This window comes from Argopecten irradians, chromosome 12 (genome assembly GCF_041381155.1).
Source record: "Argopecten irradians isolate NY chromosome 12, Ai_NY, whole genome shotgun sequence".
Classification (NCBI taxonomy): Eukaryota; Metazoa; Mollusca; class Bivalvia; order Pectinida; family Pectinidae; genus Argopecten; species Argopecten irradians.
The window spans coordinates 16747299-16763390 of record NC_091145.1 but is presented as its reverse complement, the minus strand read 5'-3'; the positions used below and the strand labels follow the sequence as shown (position 1 = coordinate 16763390).

Genomic DNA, 16092 nt, shown 5'->3' with positions numbered 1-16092 from the left:
TTTCTTTGGTTGATACACAAGTTGTGTCATTTGTGAATGGTGGAATACTTAAATGTCACCATACAAAGAAACAAATGCCAATAACCACAGTTCTTGTGAAATAAGTACGAATCAGATGACATTTTTGAGAAAATAGTAAAAAGTTTGAGTTACGAAAACACTAAATAAAGTCAAAGCGAATGAGTTGACTTGCAGTATTATTTTTTTATTATATTTACTTATCACGTTACAGACATGATAATCCGAAGTCAAGTGAAAGCAACACATTGAGAATAGTTTAATTATTTATTATAGCCTTTGAAACCCCTAAAATCCTCCTAAAAATAATAAAAACAAAACAGAAAACAAAAATCACGAGTGTGTATAATATATTTATGATAATTTTGTATATATCTGAAATAGAAATATATTACATGAATATTTTTGAAAATATTCAAATTAAAACAAAATATAAATATGTATAAAAATTGAAGATATATTAGTCGAAAAAAACTACCACTCATGTGAACAGTATTATTGTTGCGAAAGCATGATCCGTGAAATATTGTGAAATGAATGAATTATATGTGCTTTATTGCCAAACCACGAAGTTAAGATACTGTTAAAATTTTATATTCTTGGTTATTATAGCAAAGATCGCCAAAAAATAATCTTCGAAATATTGTAAAATGAATGAGTTATACATGTATATGCTTTATTGCCAATTTGCGAAATCAAATTACTGTTACAATTTAATGTCTTGACTATAGCTAAAATCGCGAAAAAATGACCCACGTAAATAACAGACTGTGCGGTATGTAACGAGAATAACAAAAGAACCTTGCGTTCGAGAAAAGTAAATGTTCCGATAACTGTTCCAGGTAAATAAAGTTGAAATCTTAGTCGATCACATTATTGAACCACCTGGGATATATTTACAAGGAAATAGTTATTAAAGTTTCGGCTGTGATAGAACACTTTGATCTTATTGATTTGTCAGTCATGTTTTTGTACCTTTTAGTTGCATACACATTTTTGTGCTCTAATATATGAAGTTAATTATTCTCGAAAACCTCCTTGTTACACGGAAATACTGCGAAATACAAATACAGGTATCAAAATAGATTAAATCTATAAAATAAGCCGAAAGTTGAATTTGAGATACATTTTAAGAAGGAAACATTTGATCGCGGGAAATATTTAAACGATGATCATATCAAATATCAAATATTAAATTGAGAATAAACTTTTATTTACACATAGAACGAACTGCTACCACAGGAGATATATCAACAAATTACTGTAAACGTTATTGATTTAGCGGTAGTATTATTTTAGCGTTTTTCGAGCTGTTTTGAAGCACTAACACATAATAGTACAAAATTTTGTAAAATGGTATTCCGTATAAGTTATCCGCCCTTGCGGGTATGTATTGTTTATGACGTCATGTGTTTGCGAGCGTAATGTAACATTTTTCGAGGAAAACGACGTAAATTGCCCTCACAAAATGATGACGTCACAATGGATACCTACCTGCAAGCTAACTCTTCAATATGCACTGACGAAATATCATCTTACATATTGTTTGCGCATTTGCCACAAAATTTGATGGCGCTAAAATACATGTCGTAAAGTGACGTTTTTTTCGGGATAGAATACATTATTTTAAATTCTTTTATATCAAGGTAATATAAAAACCTCAAATTTCACAATGATGGTCATATTGTAAAGTAAGTACTTTTTGTAACCGAAAAAAGAGTAATCCATCTGCTCCTGTTTTGATAGATAAAATTACCATTCATCGGCGGTGTAGCATCATATCAATATGCATTTTAATTTTTACAAGACATAAGATCCACAGTCGGAAATACATAGGAAATACATAGCAAAATATAGACAAACGATCGATCATTGATTGATGTAATCAATGTATAAAACATGTAAATGCACAAAATAAAGATATGTAGATAACGCCATGAAAACATTAAAGTTATATGTGCCGTACTTTTCAAAGTAACGAATCATGAAGAGCTTTCATTTTATTTGCCATCAAAACATTACCAACATTTTGAGAATTACAGTACTTACAATACATAGGTTTTAACTTTACAAATACAATATAAGATGTGAAAATTATTTTGGCAGTACAAATTATTTTGGCAGTACATTGTACTGTCAAAATCATTTGTATTTACATTTACAGTGCAGTGAAATGATACATACGGTCAGACAAAGCAAAATTGTGGTTTACAATTTCATTTCACATTTTTAATTATAAAGTGATTTATTGCAGGTATGTTTCTATCTAAACATATAAAAGACATAAAAACCAAGATTTTCACAGTGCATTAATTCAGTTTGGTTTATAAGGCATCAAACATATCTGTCTGTCTATTCCAATGATTTTCACAGCTTATTCATCAAAAATTATAATAATTAAATATATTACAGAAGTAAAAATAACATGTCCAATTTTTTTGCTCAGTTACGGCACATATAAATTTATAACATCATTCATATTATCTACCACACACATTGTATGATGACATGAAATATACGTACTCAACAGGATGTTTGAAACGTGATTGAGGCGTGATATAATTATATAATATAAGGCGACAGTGACAATGTTAAAAAGTATATATAACACACTACGATGTTATGACAAATTCAAACTACATTTTTAAGTACTTCCATTTGGAGAGATTGCATTGATTTTGACGACTTTGAAACCTGTCAGTCATGATGAAAATAAAGTTGAAATTGAGCGACTAAGCTGTAAAATATTGAAATTGAACATCTAAGCAGAAAGAAAGTAAATACAAATACAATGTAATTATGATATAGGGTGTAAAGTAATAATTGATCAAACTCAATCATAGGTAAAGTTATTACGTTATGAGTTGATAGCACAATCTTCAGCTCATGGAAATCAATGTTTGAACACCAAAATACCGCTTTAGATATTTTTCTCAATCTTTGCCAATGTTTTCCTACTGATGCAAAGAGTAACTGACTTTCCCAATTTTAACCGTAGCCGCCGCTGTAAAACACCTCGGTCCCGCTTTCCTCGACTATCGTCGAAGACGAGTTAAAAACAAAACCCTATCAACATAAAATCATAGTCATGCTAATATATTTGCAGTGCAAACATGAAGCCTTATATGGCAATGGCCTCTGCTATTCTATCCCAGAATACAAGATTGCCTTGCGGATCGTTCGGGTACTCTATATATGAATTAGACTGAATGATTTCCATCACATGAAGCGGCAGAGTTCTATCTGCTACAGGACTATACATGACCAGAAATAGAACGCTGGCTCCTGCCCGAGAATAAGTGCTCTCCATCCGCGCCATGTTTAACTCATACATACACCAGTTCGACTTAAGGAAGTTTGCACTCATAATCACGATGGTTTTACGGCTAGAATTTACAGCTTTAGTGATGTTAGCAGCAATGTCCATTCCAGGAACAAAATCTCGTCCATGTATACATAATTTGAAATTGCGTTCAGTCTCCAGATTTTCAACAAGGTCGACACTAACGAAATCGTATTCCTCTTCGGCATACGAAATAAAGGCGTCGTATTGGAAGTCGTGGTCTTGGTCATCTCGCACTCTCGCGTAACCTCGATATCTGTTTTTGGTCAGGTAGTATAGATAGCGAAGTTTCCATCTGTATCGGTACAGAATCCCACTCACAGAAATCGCGATACAAAATACAATAGCCGAAACAAGACTAGCGATCAGACCGATGTAGTTTGTACAATCTTTCTCAAGTTGTTGAAGAACAGTATCTATGTTTGAAAAAGAGACGCGAGTATAATTGTTTAAGCTACAGCTGTATGTATGGAACCCTTTGAACATCTTCTGATTCGAGATCATCCAGCGAATGGAGAAAAGAGTTAGGCAAGAGCACATTAGTCTGTTATTGCTTAAGTCTATCGTAAGGTTCGCTGTTTTTGCTATTGCATCGATATGTCGCCTGTTTTGACTGGTCAACTCCGAAAGCTGGTTGTGAGACAGATCTAGATACGTTAGATTTGCCATGTGACTTATGGCTACATCCCATGATGTCAACAAATTGAAGCTTAAATTTAAATACTGCATGTTGCTCAAGGTATGGAACATTTTTTCTGGTAGCATGTCGATTCTGTTGCTAGATAAATCCAGCACCTGTATCAATGTGTTGCTTTCGAATGTTTTGCCTTGGGTATCATATTTTATCATAAAACCAAGAAGATTCGTTCCAATTTTTAACGTCTTCAAAGAAGTAAGATATCGGAAAAAATCTTCTGCAACATACGAACAAAAATTGTTCGACAAATCAGCGTATTCCAGCTTTGTAAGGTTGTATATAGGCCCTCTCCATTCGACGAACATATTCTTTTGTGCATACAGATGCGTTAAGTTGTTCTCGGCAAATTGTAGCTTGTATATCACATAGCGATAAAAGCAATTTGCTATAGAGAGTTTCTGAAGGTTGGGTGGCAGATTGACAATGAATGTCATTCCTTTTTTTGTGTTACTATATCGCTCTAGACCCACCGAATTCTTGCCGATAACCGACCGTGTATTTTCGTCTTTCACAGGGCATCTCCAGTCGCCACAGCTCCAGAAACGGTTTGTGGTATCGGTCGGATCATGTGTGGTGAATGAATTGGTCAGGTAGAGCTCCTGAAGACCAGACATATCACTGAGCTGTAGAACATATATGCCCATGGTAAAGAGGTTGTCCTTTGTCGATATATACCGTAAAGTGGGAGGGAAGTTATCGAAAACACCCGACTGCAGCATACTAATTCTGTTACTGTCCACATATAGTTCCTCCAGTTTTGTGTTGTTAGCATGTTTTATGTCGTCAACTAAAATGTACGTTCCTATTCCAAAAGTACAGTGAATCTTGGAAACATCTAAAACACGAATATCGGTGAACCGTAGATTGTTAGTGATGTTTGACAGGGCATTGAAGGTCAGATAGATGTTGTGTGATACGTTGAGATGTCGCAGTCGGGTAAGAACATTCAGGGACCCTAGCTCTATCCGGGTCAGTTTGCAAAACGACATGTTCAAATACTGTAAAGATGTAACCCCTGAAAACATGCCTGAGGTCAGAGCCTTCACTTTGCAGTCGCCTGTTAAACTAGATAGATCCAAAGTTGTGAGATTTTTCATTTCAACATACTCTCGTGGAAAATCGGCACCATCTATTCCGTCCAGTTGAAGATTTGTTAAAGATTCTAGTTCTCCGATAGATTTTGGGTATCCGACATCAGTTGTATGGGCGTTTTGTTTCAGATTTAAATATCTCAAGCTTTTTAAAGATGCGAATATCCCAGGTTTGAAAACGGAATCTTGATAACTTAAGTCATTGTTTCTCAGATCAAGTGTGACTAAATATGAGAGTTTCTTTAACGAGTCTTCGTCAAATGCTCTAATTTTGTTCTTCGATAAGTCAAGAAATGTAACATTGCTTCCTATATTTGATTTTCCAGGGAATGTAGTGATGAGATTGGCGGCAAGACTAATCCACGTCACTTCCGGTGAGAAGATAGGCATGCTCGTGAGGTCTTTGCCGGAACAGTCTGCACCCAAACTCTCCTTTTGACTGCTTGATGTAGAATCGGGTAGAACAAAGCATATGCATTTGGGCTCAGTCGTGCAATTTGTGAAAGACGAATGACAGTATTGGACACCTGACGAAAGTATAATACTTGTTATTTGAAGTCCGATTAAGATGTTTGCGCTGAAACAAAATGACGGATAAATTACAAAATACTTTATTCATTACATGATACCAATAGTAATAAGTGAACAAACATTGTGTAAAACTCAATATCAACAAACTTATACTATCCGATAGCATGATTATATTCTGGAGAACTTAATAGAAAATAGAAAGAATTTGTCACGTTATTTTGACAAATGGACCATTTAGATATGTTACGACGCAAGTGCCCCTTCTTTGTAGTACTAGTAGTTGTTTTATAATAAATTTAAACTTGATCATTTTCCCTCTATAAGTGTCCGCGAGTGGCTCAAAAGTTTGCAGATAATTTCATTAGAACATCAAAAACATGTAGTTTTAGGGGGGATGAAACAAATTATAACATGTTGATAATACACCTTTTCCGTAAGTTTTGTAACAAAACTGGTGCAAAAACAGTGAAAAAAGAGTCAAAGTTACTATAAATGATGAAGGAAGTTTTTGTCTTTTTTTTTGTCTTGTTTTTTGTATGGTGTAATTGTAAAGTTGAGTATAAAATACGGTATTGGTTACACATATATTTGTAACAATTTTTTACAAAAAGGTGATAAGCACTACCTGTTAGACAGTTCATGTAAGGGAGACAAAAGCTGGCGTGTAAACGTTGCCTTGGATAGATATCGAAATACAAGATGTAGCATATCTGACTGTCCGTTTAAATAAAGCCATCCCTGATAGATGGAAACGAAAACATCGTTTCTTAACATACCAATCTACTCGCTGGTAACACCCCTAACTGTAACTGTCATATGACTAGCCCCTATTTGTTAAGACAACTATTCTACTTCCCTGGTGTCATAAATAAAAGTGAATGGGGGATTCTTGTATCTACGTATTGCTCTTAAATGAACACATAGGCGAAGGTTTTCAGAACGTGTCTTGTTTTTTGCCATTGATATCGATACTGTTGTATTGAACTTACAATTCAATTTACAATACAGTAAAACCTGTCTATAAGTCCACTCAATGGACAAGGAAAAAGTGATCTCTTAAGTCAAGTGGTCTTTACACACAGGTCAAATTATGTTGAAATTGAATATTTAGAACCTTGAGAATATGGTCTTATTTAGCAGGTGTCTTAATACAGAGGTGGTCTCTGTGGCAGATTTGATTGTATAATTTAGGGTGCATGAAGGACAAATAATTTATTCGTTTGTATTAACCTCCAGAATAGTCCGGGTATTCTTCCTGTTTAGTTCAAACAAACGTCACAACGCATTATTCATCGAGCAGGAGATATTTGAAACGTCTGAATTGTTTCCTGATTTCACAGCAGTATGGCGTCAACACAGTATGCCAACTTACAGTTGAGCATAGATTGAATATAATCGATTTGATATAACTATACATTTGGGGAGATGGTGGTTGATACATATACGAGATGTTAGTGGGGATAAGAGGAGAGAGATAAATAGAGTGCATGCTGGTATACATATATAAGAATTATAGTGAAAATAAATGAGTAAAACCCAAAAGTCAAACGGTAAATATAATACTTGCTTTATATACGCCTGAGACTATATGAATTATATTAGATACAGATGTAATTAACCAATATCTGAGCACAAAAACACTCCTATACCTTTGCTCCAATTTTTCGACAACTTCTCCTTCTTTCTCCGAAAGAGGGTAAACAAAAGATATGTGATATCAAATGTTTTAAGTGTTCATAAATCGGATAGTACTTCGAAATAAAAAGCTATATTAAATACTATCCCTCAAATGTTTTTGTGTTGCATTTAAAATCAACGACGATCAAATTCATCTTCCGTCCGAAATAAACAATTCAAAAAAGAATTTGCTGACGGTGGGTGTGGCTTTTTCCTGTATATGATAAATTTTTAAAACTCCATTTTATTTTTTCAAAGTGAATTACCAGTATGAGACATTATACCTATTGCGAAATTCGAAAGTCTTTGGATAAGAAAACCGGAAATAAATTATATTAAAATTAAATATATTATGTGGTATGCAAATAATACAACTAAAAATCGTTTAAACAATTCTTCGTCATGATGTAAAACATATCAACAGGTGTGGACTGAGATACCAAATGACCTTAATAGGAATAAGATTATAAGTAATATATGTGACAATACTTACAAAGCGTCCATAACTACATGAGGTTATGTGATGACGGCGCAGGTAGTATTACTGAGACAGTTCGCTACAATCCTGTAGCTTTTATACAGAAAGGAAGTATTAAGAAACGCTCCCGGAAGTCTTGTGTTACCATGACATTAATCTATTGTTCTTTTGTGGCTCCCGTGTTGATCTTAAGGAAGAATAACAAATTCCCTTTAATACTATCATTATTAATTTATTTATATTTATATTCGAAAAAAACTTGTTTCTTGCATTATATTTTTTTTCTTCAAACTATTCAAAGCGTGACTTATTGCACGTGCAAAAATGATTTATTTGTTATCGAAATAACAGCATCTGAGTGAAATGAAAATTGATTTGGCTATGATAGGGAATGTATTATACAGTAAAGAAATTTTACCTATAATGAACACATACTATATAAATGGTTAATTTTGGATAAAACATTAGCCCGATTTTCCCTGATTTAAAGGAAAACAAAAACATTTAAATTCATTACTGACATTTTACGTGTTATCGTATCTCAGATTTTAAGTGAAGTTCTAGTCGACACATTACCTTATTATAACTTATAAACAACATTCTAAATCATGAATCCACAATAAAATATTCACCCTGGTCTTCACCGATATTAATTCTCTGACCTTATTGATGGACTAACTATTAATACCGCGATAAAATGAAATCTTCCTTAGTCACGTTTGCTAATTCCGATGACCTGATTCGCTAACAGGCATTATTATTCGTATTCAGGGAGAAAGAAATAATACTCATCTTTCTGATATGTATTAATGTCGATGTCGCATCCGATAACAGCTACGTATCGTCTTTCGGAAATAAATGTGAATTGCAATTCGTTTCCATGGTGATTGTGATACATGGGGGTTGATGGATAAAATAATCAATACAGGTGTGACCTTATCATGCATTAGAATCGTTTGATATATTCAGGTAGATCAGGTAGGATCATTAGCAGCAAACACGGTCAGATGTAGTGACCAACGATAAACCATATCACGAGATGAAAATTCTGGGAAAATGTTACAATTTTGATCTACAAATCATGTTTGAGAAAACAACATTTATGTTTGTGTTGCAGACTTTTTTGGTGCTGGACTTTTTTAACAATGTTACAGGTATGTAGTAAACAAATATTTTGTTTTGATATTTTGATACATAACCTCAGTATTTTGTTTGTGTTTGAGATTGTCTGCGATGTGCTTGTAGTAAAATATGTTTTCCTGACCGATATGTTCCATGATCAACTGCAAGTAAAGTAACTGCATAGTAATGTCTTTTTATTTAAATATTACCACTCATTTTGTTTTGTCATGAACGATGGAAAATGTAAGTCAACATTAAGATCTGTTTTCTGAGGAATAATACACGAATTGTATAAAGAGTTTGGGAACTGAGTACAAAATGTGCCCCATTGTATTCCCTTGCAGATTATTGACTCGTGTTGACATATCCAGTGATTCAGATAGTTTCGCGTGTATGGTGATATGCTTTCTTATGAATAATCTTCTAACTTTTGTTATATTTCTTTTCATTTTAGCATATTCAAATGCAAAACATCCCTTTATGCACTAAACTTATTTATAATAACTAGGTATATATTTTATCGCTGTTTAAAATTGCATGATTCCATACAGATTTTTCCTGATGAGCTTGAACATTTAATATCATAGAACAATTTATTCCAGGTGGTGGGTGTCCTCAAGCAGGACCAAATAGTAAGTATTCAGTCTAAATATTTCCCCATGGTTTTGCTGACCTCTCTCCTATCTTTGTCACTGTCATGGAAAGCCATCTGATTTGCCACGCAACTATTTACGGAATGGTTTCCATATTTCATCATTCTTGGATAGCTTCCATGCAGATATTTATCTCTGGTTATCTTTTTTTATTTTGTTGTTACTATAGCGGTATTCATAAATGCATTAGATCTTTATCATTCAGTTATTCTTGTTCATCAATACTTACGTTAACTTAATATAATCATTCTCACAAAATTATATTGATTCAGCGTTTATCATAATATTGTATGATATGTTTTAAAGTAACATTTTCAAAAAAACGTGTTTAATTTATTACTTAGTGGACAATGTCCAAAATCGTAACTACACTTACTTTTATCAAACATTATCAAGTTTGTATAAATATTTGCAAAACTTATAAGTACATATTAACACGTGTCTATTTACAATTACGGATATTTGTAAAACTTGTACTATATACGGTTATTGTTATTTGTAAAACTTGAGCATCTTAACGTATCTATCTACAGTTACAGATATTTGTAAAACTTGTATATCTTAACGTATCTATCTACAGTTACAGATATTTGTAAAACTTGGACATCTTAACGTATCTATCTACAGTTACAGATATTTGTAAAACTTGTATATCTTAACGTATCTATCTACAGTTACAGATATTTGTAAAACTTGAGCATCTTAACGTATCTATCTACAGTTACAGATATTTGTAAAACTTGAACATCTTAACGTATCTATCTACAGTTACAGATATTTGTAAAACTTGAACATCTTAACGTATCTATCTACAGTTACAGATATTTGTAAAACTTGAACATCTTAACGTATCTATCTACAGTTACAGATATTTGTAAAACTTGAACATCTTAACGTATCTATCTACAGTTACAGATATTTGTAAAACTTGAACATCTTAACGTATCTATCTACAGTTACAGATATTTGTAAAACTTGAGCATCTTAACGTATCTATCTACAGTTACAGATATTTGTAAAACTTGAACATCTTAACGTATCTATCTACAGTTACAGATATTTGTAAAACTTGGACATCTTAACGTATCTATCTACAGTTACAGATATTTGTAAAACTTGGGCATCTTAACGTATCTATCTACAGTTACAGATATTTGTAAAACTTGGGCATCTTAACGTATCTATCTACAGTTACAGATATTTGTAAAACTTGGGCATCTTAATGTATCTATCTACAGTTACAGATATTTGTAAAACTTGGGCATCTTAATGTATCTATCTACAGTTACAGATATTTGTAAAACTTGGGCATCTTAACGTATCTATCTACAGTTACAGATATTTGTAAAACTTGAACATCTTAACGTATCTATCTACAGTTACAGATATTTGTAAAACTTGAGCATCTTAACGTATCTATCTACAGTTACAGATATTTGTAAAACTTGGGCATCTTAACGTATCTATCTACAGTTACAGATATTTGTAAAACTTGGGCATCTTAACGTATCTATCTACAGTTACAGATATTTGTAAAACTTGAACATCTTAACGTATCTATCTACAGTTACAGATATTTGTAAAACTTGAGCATCTTAACGTATCTATCTACAGTTACAGATATTTGTAAAACTTGTACATCTTAACGTGTCTTTTTACAGTTATTGATATTTGTAAAACTTGTACATCTTAACGTGTCTTTTTACAGTCATGGAGATCTGTAAGACCAGAAGTATAACAGCTTCTAGTATAATGTTAGACTTTTACCCGGCTCAGTCCATCTCAGTCGACCAGTGTGAATGTACCGTGCTGATCTACCAGGGGACCAAACTTTTATTCAACCCTGTGTCCACCCCGGGATACCTGGGGTGTGGGTCCGAGGTCCACATACAGCGGTACCTCCCCCGGGGTGAAAATCGGATCATCCCCTGTCTTGGAGCCACTAACCTTCCCGGACTAGCCGCTGGAAACACAATCAGCATTACACTGAAGCGTGTACACGAGCCATATGACACCTCATACTGTTACCGTCTAGACTTAGGTACGTCTAAGTAGTCGTCTCTGTGAAGCTTAGGGTATTAAGTGGATAATCAAATGTATTGATATCTAGTTACAATCCTTCGTACAAAAGCTTCCAGTATCACATAGTTTTTACAAACTGTCACGATTAGATTAATTCTAGGGAGCATAGTTAAGAAAACTTTTGGATTCTTAAGGAAGCATCATCAATGTCAATAATTTTAATTCACCAGTTCGTTTCAAAATTATGCATTAACGTAACAACAGCATTTTGCTAGTACGAGAAGCTGTCATAAAATACGAGGAAAGTATATCACGTTTTATTTCACCATGTGAACTTATAATAACCAACGTATCTCCTATATTGTATTCAATCATCATTGTACATTAGCCTAGATGGTTCTGATTATCTTGTCCAGTATATAATGTTGTAGGTATATGATACTAAGAAATCCCAATATTTTAGTAGATACATTTGTTAGATCTCCTTGGCATAGGTTCGTTGTATTACTGGAAATCTGCTCAATGTATATACGAATGTACAACTAGCTAGCATTGTCAAAATGCGCCATTTACTGTTATGCCATTTTTATACACATTCTGTTATAGAAGGGAAAGCTGCCTCCATGTCTCTGATTTGTGAAAATGCCAAGACAACTAGTACCGTTTCCATAACAACCAGCACGATTCCCGTTACTACAGATTTTAATGCTTTTACTGGAGGGAACCAATCGTCACATGTGGAGACTCCTGATTCAATTTCATTGCCATCTCTTACAGGTATGGATTTCTTTTAGAGACTCTTGCCATATATGCATGGATCATTATAATAGTGTATGCAAACTTAACAAATTACCTGAATGCTTCATTATACTTACTATGAAGCTATAATAAGTAATAGGACAAATGTTCGTCTATTTTGAATTAATTATATTTATTAAGTGGGTGAAAATTTTGACATGCTGATTTTTCTGCACTAATCTATAGAAAAACATCAGGTTTGGTGAACTGAGGCATGGAAACCAATGCCTTACAAACATCAGTTACAACACAGCTATTGTTGTTCATGCCATATGTTTGTTTAGATAGAAACGCAGAAATGACTAGTTTGCAATTAATGATAACACTGTAAAAAATGTGAAATGAAGTCGGACTTACAAACATCAGTTACAACACAGCTATTGTTGTTCATGCCATATGTTTGTTTAGATAGAAACGCAGAAATGACTAGTTTGCAATTAATGATAACACTGTAAAAAATGTGAAATGAAGTCGGACTGTATGTAGTCATTTTACTGCACTGTAGATGTAAATGTAATGATTTTTGGCAGTACTGCCAAAATATTTTCATCTCCTATTTGTACTTTTGAAATTAAAACCAATGCGTACTTGAAGTATTGAATTTCTGAAAATGGTGGTAATTTTTGGCGTTGAATAAAATATTACAAGTTCTTCTTGATTCGTATGAAAATTATTGCACATATAACTTTAAACCATAAAAAATAAGATGCTTTTTTAATTAAAGCATGTGTCAATTATGTGATATTGGCTTATATAGACATATACACGAGTGGAAGTAGATAAGGAGATTATATGATATAGGAGAATTTCATAGGAGGAGACATAGGAAATATATATAGGGCAGATGAGGAGACAGGGTGGTATTTCCAGTATTTAATGATCAATAACAGATACACATAGAGTTTAGAGGAGTATATTTATGGGTAAATCTATAGGAGATATACAATGTACCAGGCGTGACGTTAGATAGGTATTTTATGGGTAGAGAGTTATAGGTGGGGTAAACGTGTGCTCTATGATAGCGAGTATGAATACGAGATACGTTAGGTATTATAAGTTTCACGTGGTGAAAGGTGATATACTTTCCTCGTATTTTACATTTGTATGATAGCTTCTCATACTAACAATATACTATAACAAAGCCAACATTTGCTGTTTTTATCACAGTTTCCCGTGATGGCAATACTATAACAAAATCCATTTTTTGCTCACATGATGTGTTTCATAGGATGGTTGTATTACGGTAACTCAAAAAGTATATTGTTGACAATGTGTTATGTTTGTTAGCCTTTAGTGGTTCTCCGTACTTGGTTTCATTATATTATGATAATACTTACATTTACACATTATGATAACAAAAATGATTCCAAGAAAAATACTGTAAATCACTTAATTTTTGGGAGACAAAACTTTTGTGTAATTTCGGAGACTTTTCAAGAACGTAAATTCATTGTTACGCGAATAATAGTATAAACGTATAGATGAATAAACGATTGTCAGTAAGAGCCCTAGATCCCGAATTCATTATTCGCGAATACGTTGAAAATATTGATAACACTAAAATATTATATATACGTGAAAATAATGTGGTTTAAAGTACACCAACATATAATAACGTATTACTTTTTTTAATTACTCATTAATATATAGCCTTCTATTAAACGATGTAAATATTATTTTGTACATATATTTCAGGTCCTGGAACTATTGTCATGACAACCGTGCTATCAATTTTGATAATCTATTCTACTGTTATCACTTTGCTGTATATCATGTCCAGAAGGTGAGTGTTTTATGAGAAGAAATCTTGGTTTATAGTTTACCTTTCCTGTTAAAACATTTCGTTTATCCTTTACTTGCCTTTCCCTAAGTAAAAGACTCATCACCTATCCCGGTTTATTGATTGCAGTGATATAATATCTTGTTCTTGGGGGTTAATTACCATTCATGTTCAATACTTGTTATTCTGTATTTGCATAATACAGAGTTATCTGTCCTTGTTGGTAGGTATTGATTGTGACGTCATGTGTTTGCGATCGTAACGTTATACATTTCGGAGAAAATGGCGTGAAATTGCGTTCACAAAGTAATAATGTAACAATAGATACCTAACCGTAAGGAGAGCCAACTCTGTAATATTTACTGTAAACGCATTTATTTTGGCACAATAAAATGTTAGCACAACACTAATGTTGAACAAGTAAGCCCGATTATTACTGCGTCAGAGAATAGCAAACATGTGACTAGTGAAATAATAATTTCTAGCGCGAAAAGAGCTTAAATAGGATTTCAGCTAAAATGTGTACGTTAACTATCATGAGCTAAAATGTGTACGTTAACTATCATGAGCCACAGTCCACAAATCAATTTTTTAGGAAAAAACAACAGCCAGATAAGACCTATAGTGACATTTACGAAGAGATACCACCCAGAGCAGCCGTCTGGAATAGGGAGAGCTGTTCCACGCGTCTGGCTAGTATCTCAGACGACAGAGTCTTACCGACCATTCCACATCCGATTCTTCAGCGCCAGTACAGCCAGTATAACGCCAACTCACCGCCATCAAGTGCCAACAGTGTCAACAAACAGACACACTGGAACTGGACCTATCAGGAAAAGGTGTCCAACAAGGAACAAGAGTATGTGAACCAGCAATGATACTACCCGCTTGTACAAGGATACGAGGACCGCGTTGCCGAATCCCACAAGGCGGCAGTTGCCAGGTACTTCTGGTCTGGGGTCGACTGAATTTCAAAGTTCTTGAAATAAGCGACTAATCTAATATCTAATATCCACTCTTTTAGGAATCATTGTGCCGTGGTGCTGAGTGGTTAAGGTTTTCCGACATAGTACCACAAGTCCTTAAATTCTGTGTCACGAGTTCGAATCCCATCATGCATGTGGGACAGGTATTTATATAATAGTGTCATATATGGCAGGTAATATGCCAGGTGTTGACCGCTAGTCGGCGGCTTTCTCCGGGTATTCCGACACGTCCTTAAATGACCCTGGCTGGTAATAGGACGTAAAACCAATCATACCAAACCGATCGCACAGATTTGTTTTGGGACCGAGACTTCCTCATTCCTTGTACAAAATGTATTTCCGATATAGCACATTGTTCGAGACTTCTCTCGACTTTGAGATACCTTACAAAACCCGACACTGATCAGTGGACATCTACAAATCATCTGTGTACAGACATTCAATAAAGACCACGTCCTCAAATGTCATGGGACATTAATGTATTCCAAGAAGAACCTGTCATACATGATGTGCTGTGTGTTATGTTCAATGAATAACATAAAAAAACTAGAGGGCGATACTGATTCTAGCTGTTTAGGATGCTAAACATTATAAACCAAACTAAACGTAACCGCTCAGCCTACTGGGATAGAACCACGTGACTTGTGTCGACAGATTTCTTAACAAGTACATGGCGATCAAAGCTTATGATATTAGAGAATGATATACCAGAAATGTAACTACGACATCATTGTTCTAATGACGAATGGGAATGCTGGGAATTCAAATACTCGGAACGTTTCTAGAAAATTGTGTTCAAACAAACGTTGAGTCCACGTCAATGGAGCCTATCAATATATATATAACCACATGAAGTGATTAATTTTGGATAATTGTTAAATACTGACGAAGCAAAT

At 34.0% G+C, this 16092-nt stretch overlaps 2 protein-coding genes across 2 annotated transcripts; one reads left to right on the top strand and one right to left on the bottom strand.

Annotated features, from left to right (window-relative positions):
- Positions 1 to 212: 212 nt before the first annotated feature.
- LOC138336170 (toll-like receptor 4) lies at positions 213 to 7903 on the bottom strand. The gene is made up of 2 exons (XM_069285511.1): positions 7851 to 7903; positions 213 to 5726 (listed from the first exon to the last, which is right to left on the bottom strand). The coding sequence occupies exons 1-2, from the start codon at positions 7859 to 7861 to the stop codon at positions 3140 to 3142; spliced, it is 2598 nt and encodes an 865-aa protein (XP_069141612.1). The 5' UTR covers positions 7862 to 7903; the 3' UTR covers positions 213 to 3139.
- A 1656-nt stretch (positions 7904 to 9559) lies between these two features.
- Positions 9560 to 15187, top strand: LOC138336171 (uncharacterized). Its single transcript, XM_069285512.1, has 5 exons — positions 9560 to 9589; positions 11319 to 11651; positions 12239 to 12409; positions 14126 to 14213; positions 14806 to 15187. Exons 2-5 carry the CDS (start codon positions 11321 to 11323, stop codon positions 15086 to 15088), a joined length of 873 nt encoding a protein of 290 aa, XP_069141613.1. The 5' UTR covers positions 9560 to 9589; positions 11319 to 11320; the 3' UTR covers positions 15089 to 15187.
- The last annotated feature ends 905 nt before the right edge of the window (positions 15188 to 16092 follow it).

Bases quoted from the DNA above. Each gene is read 5' to 3' on its own strand.
- LOC138336171 (XM_069285512.1), top strand. From the start codon at position 11,321: ATGGAGATCTGTAAGACCAGAAGTATAACAGCTTCTAGTATAATGTTA. The intron at 12,410-14,125 runs GTATGGATTTCT...CATATATTTCAG, and splicing joins TTCATTGCCATCTCTTACAG to GTCCTGGAACTATTGTCATG. The intron at 14,214-14,805 runs GTGAGTGTTTTA...TCAATTTTTTAG, and splicing joins CTGTATATCATGTCCAGAAG to GAAAAAACAACAGCCAGATA.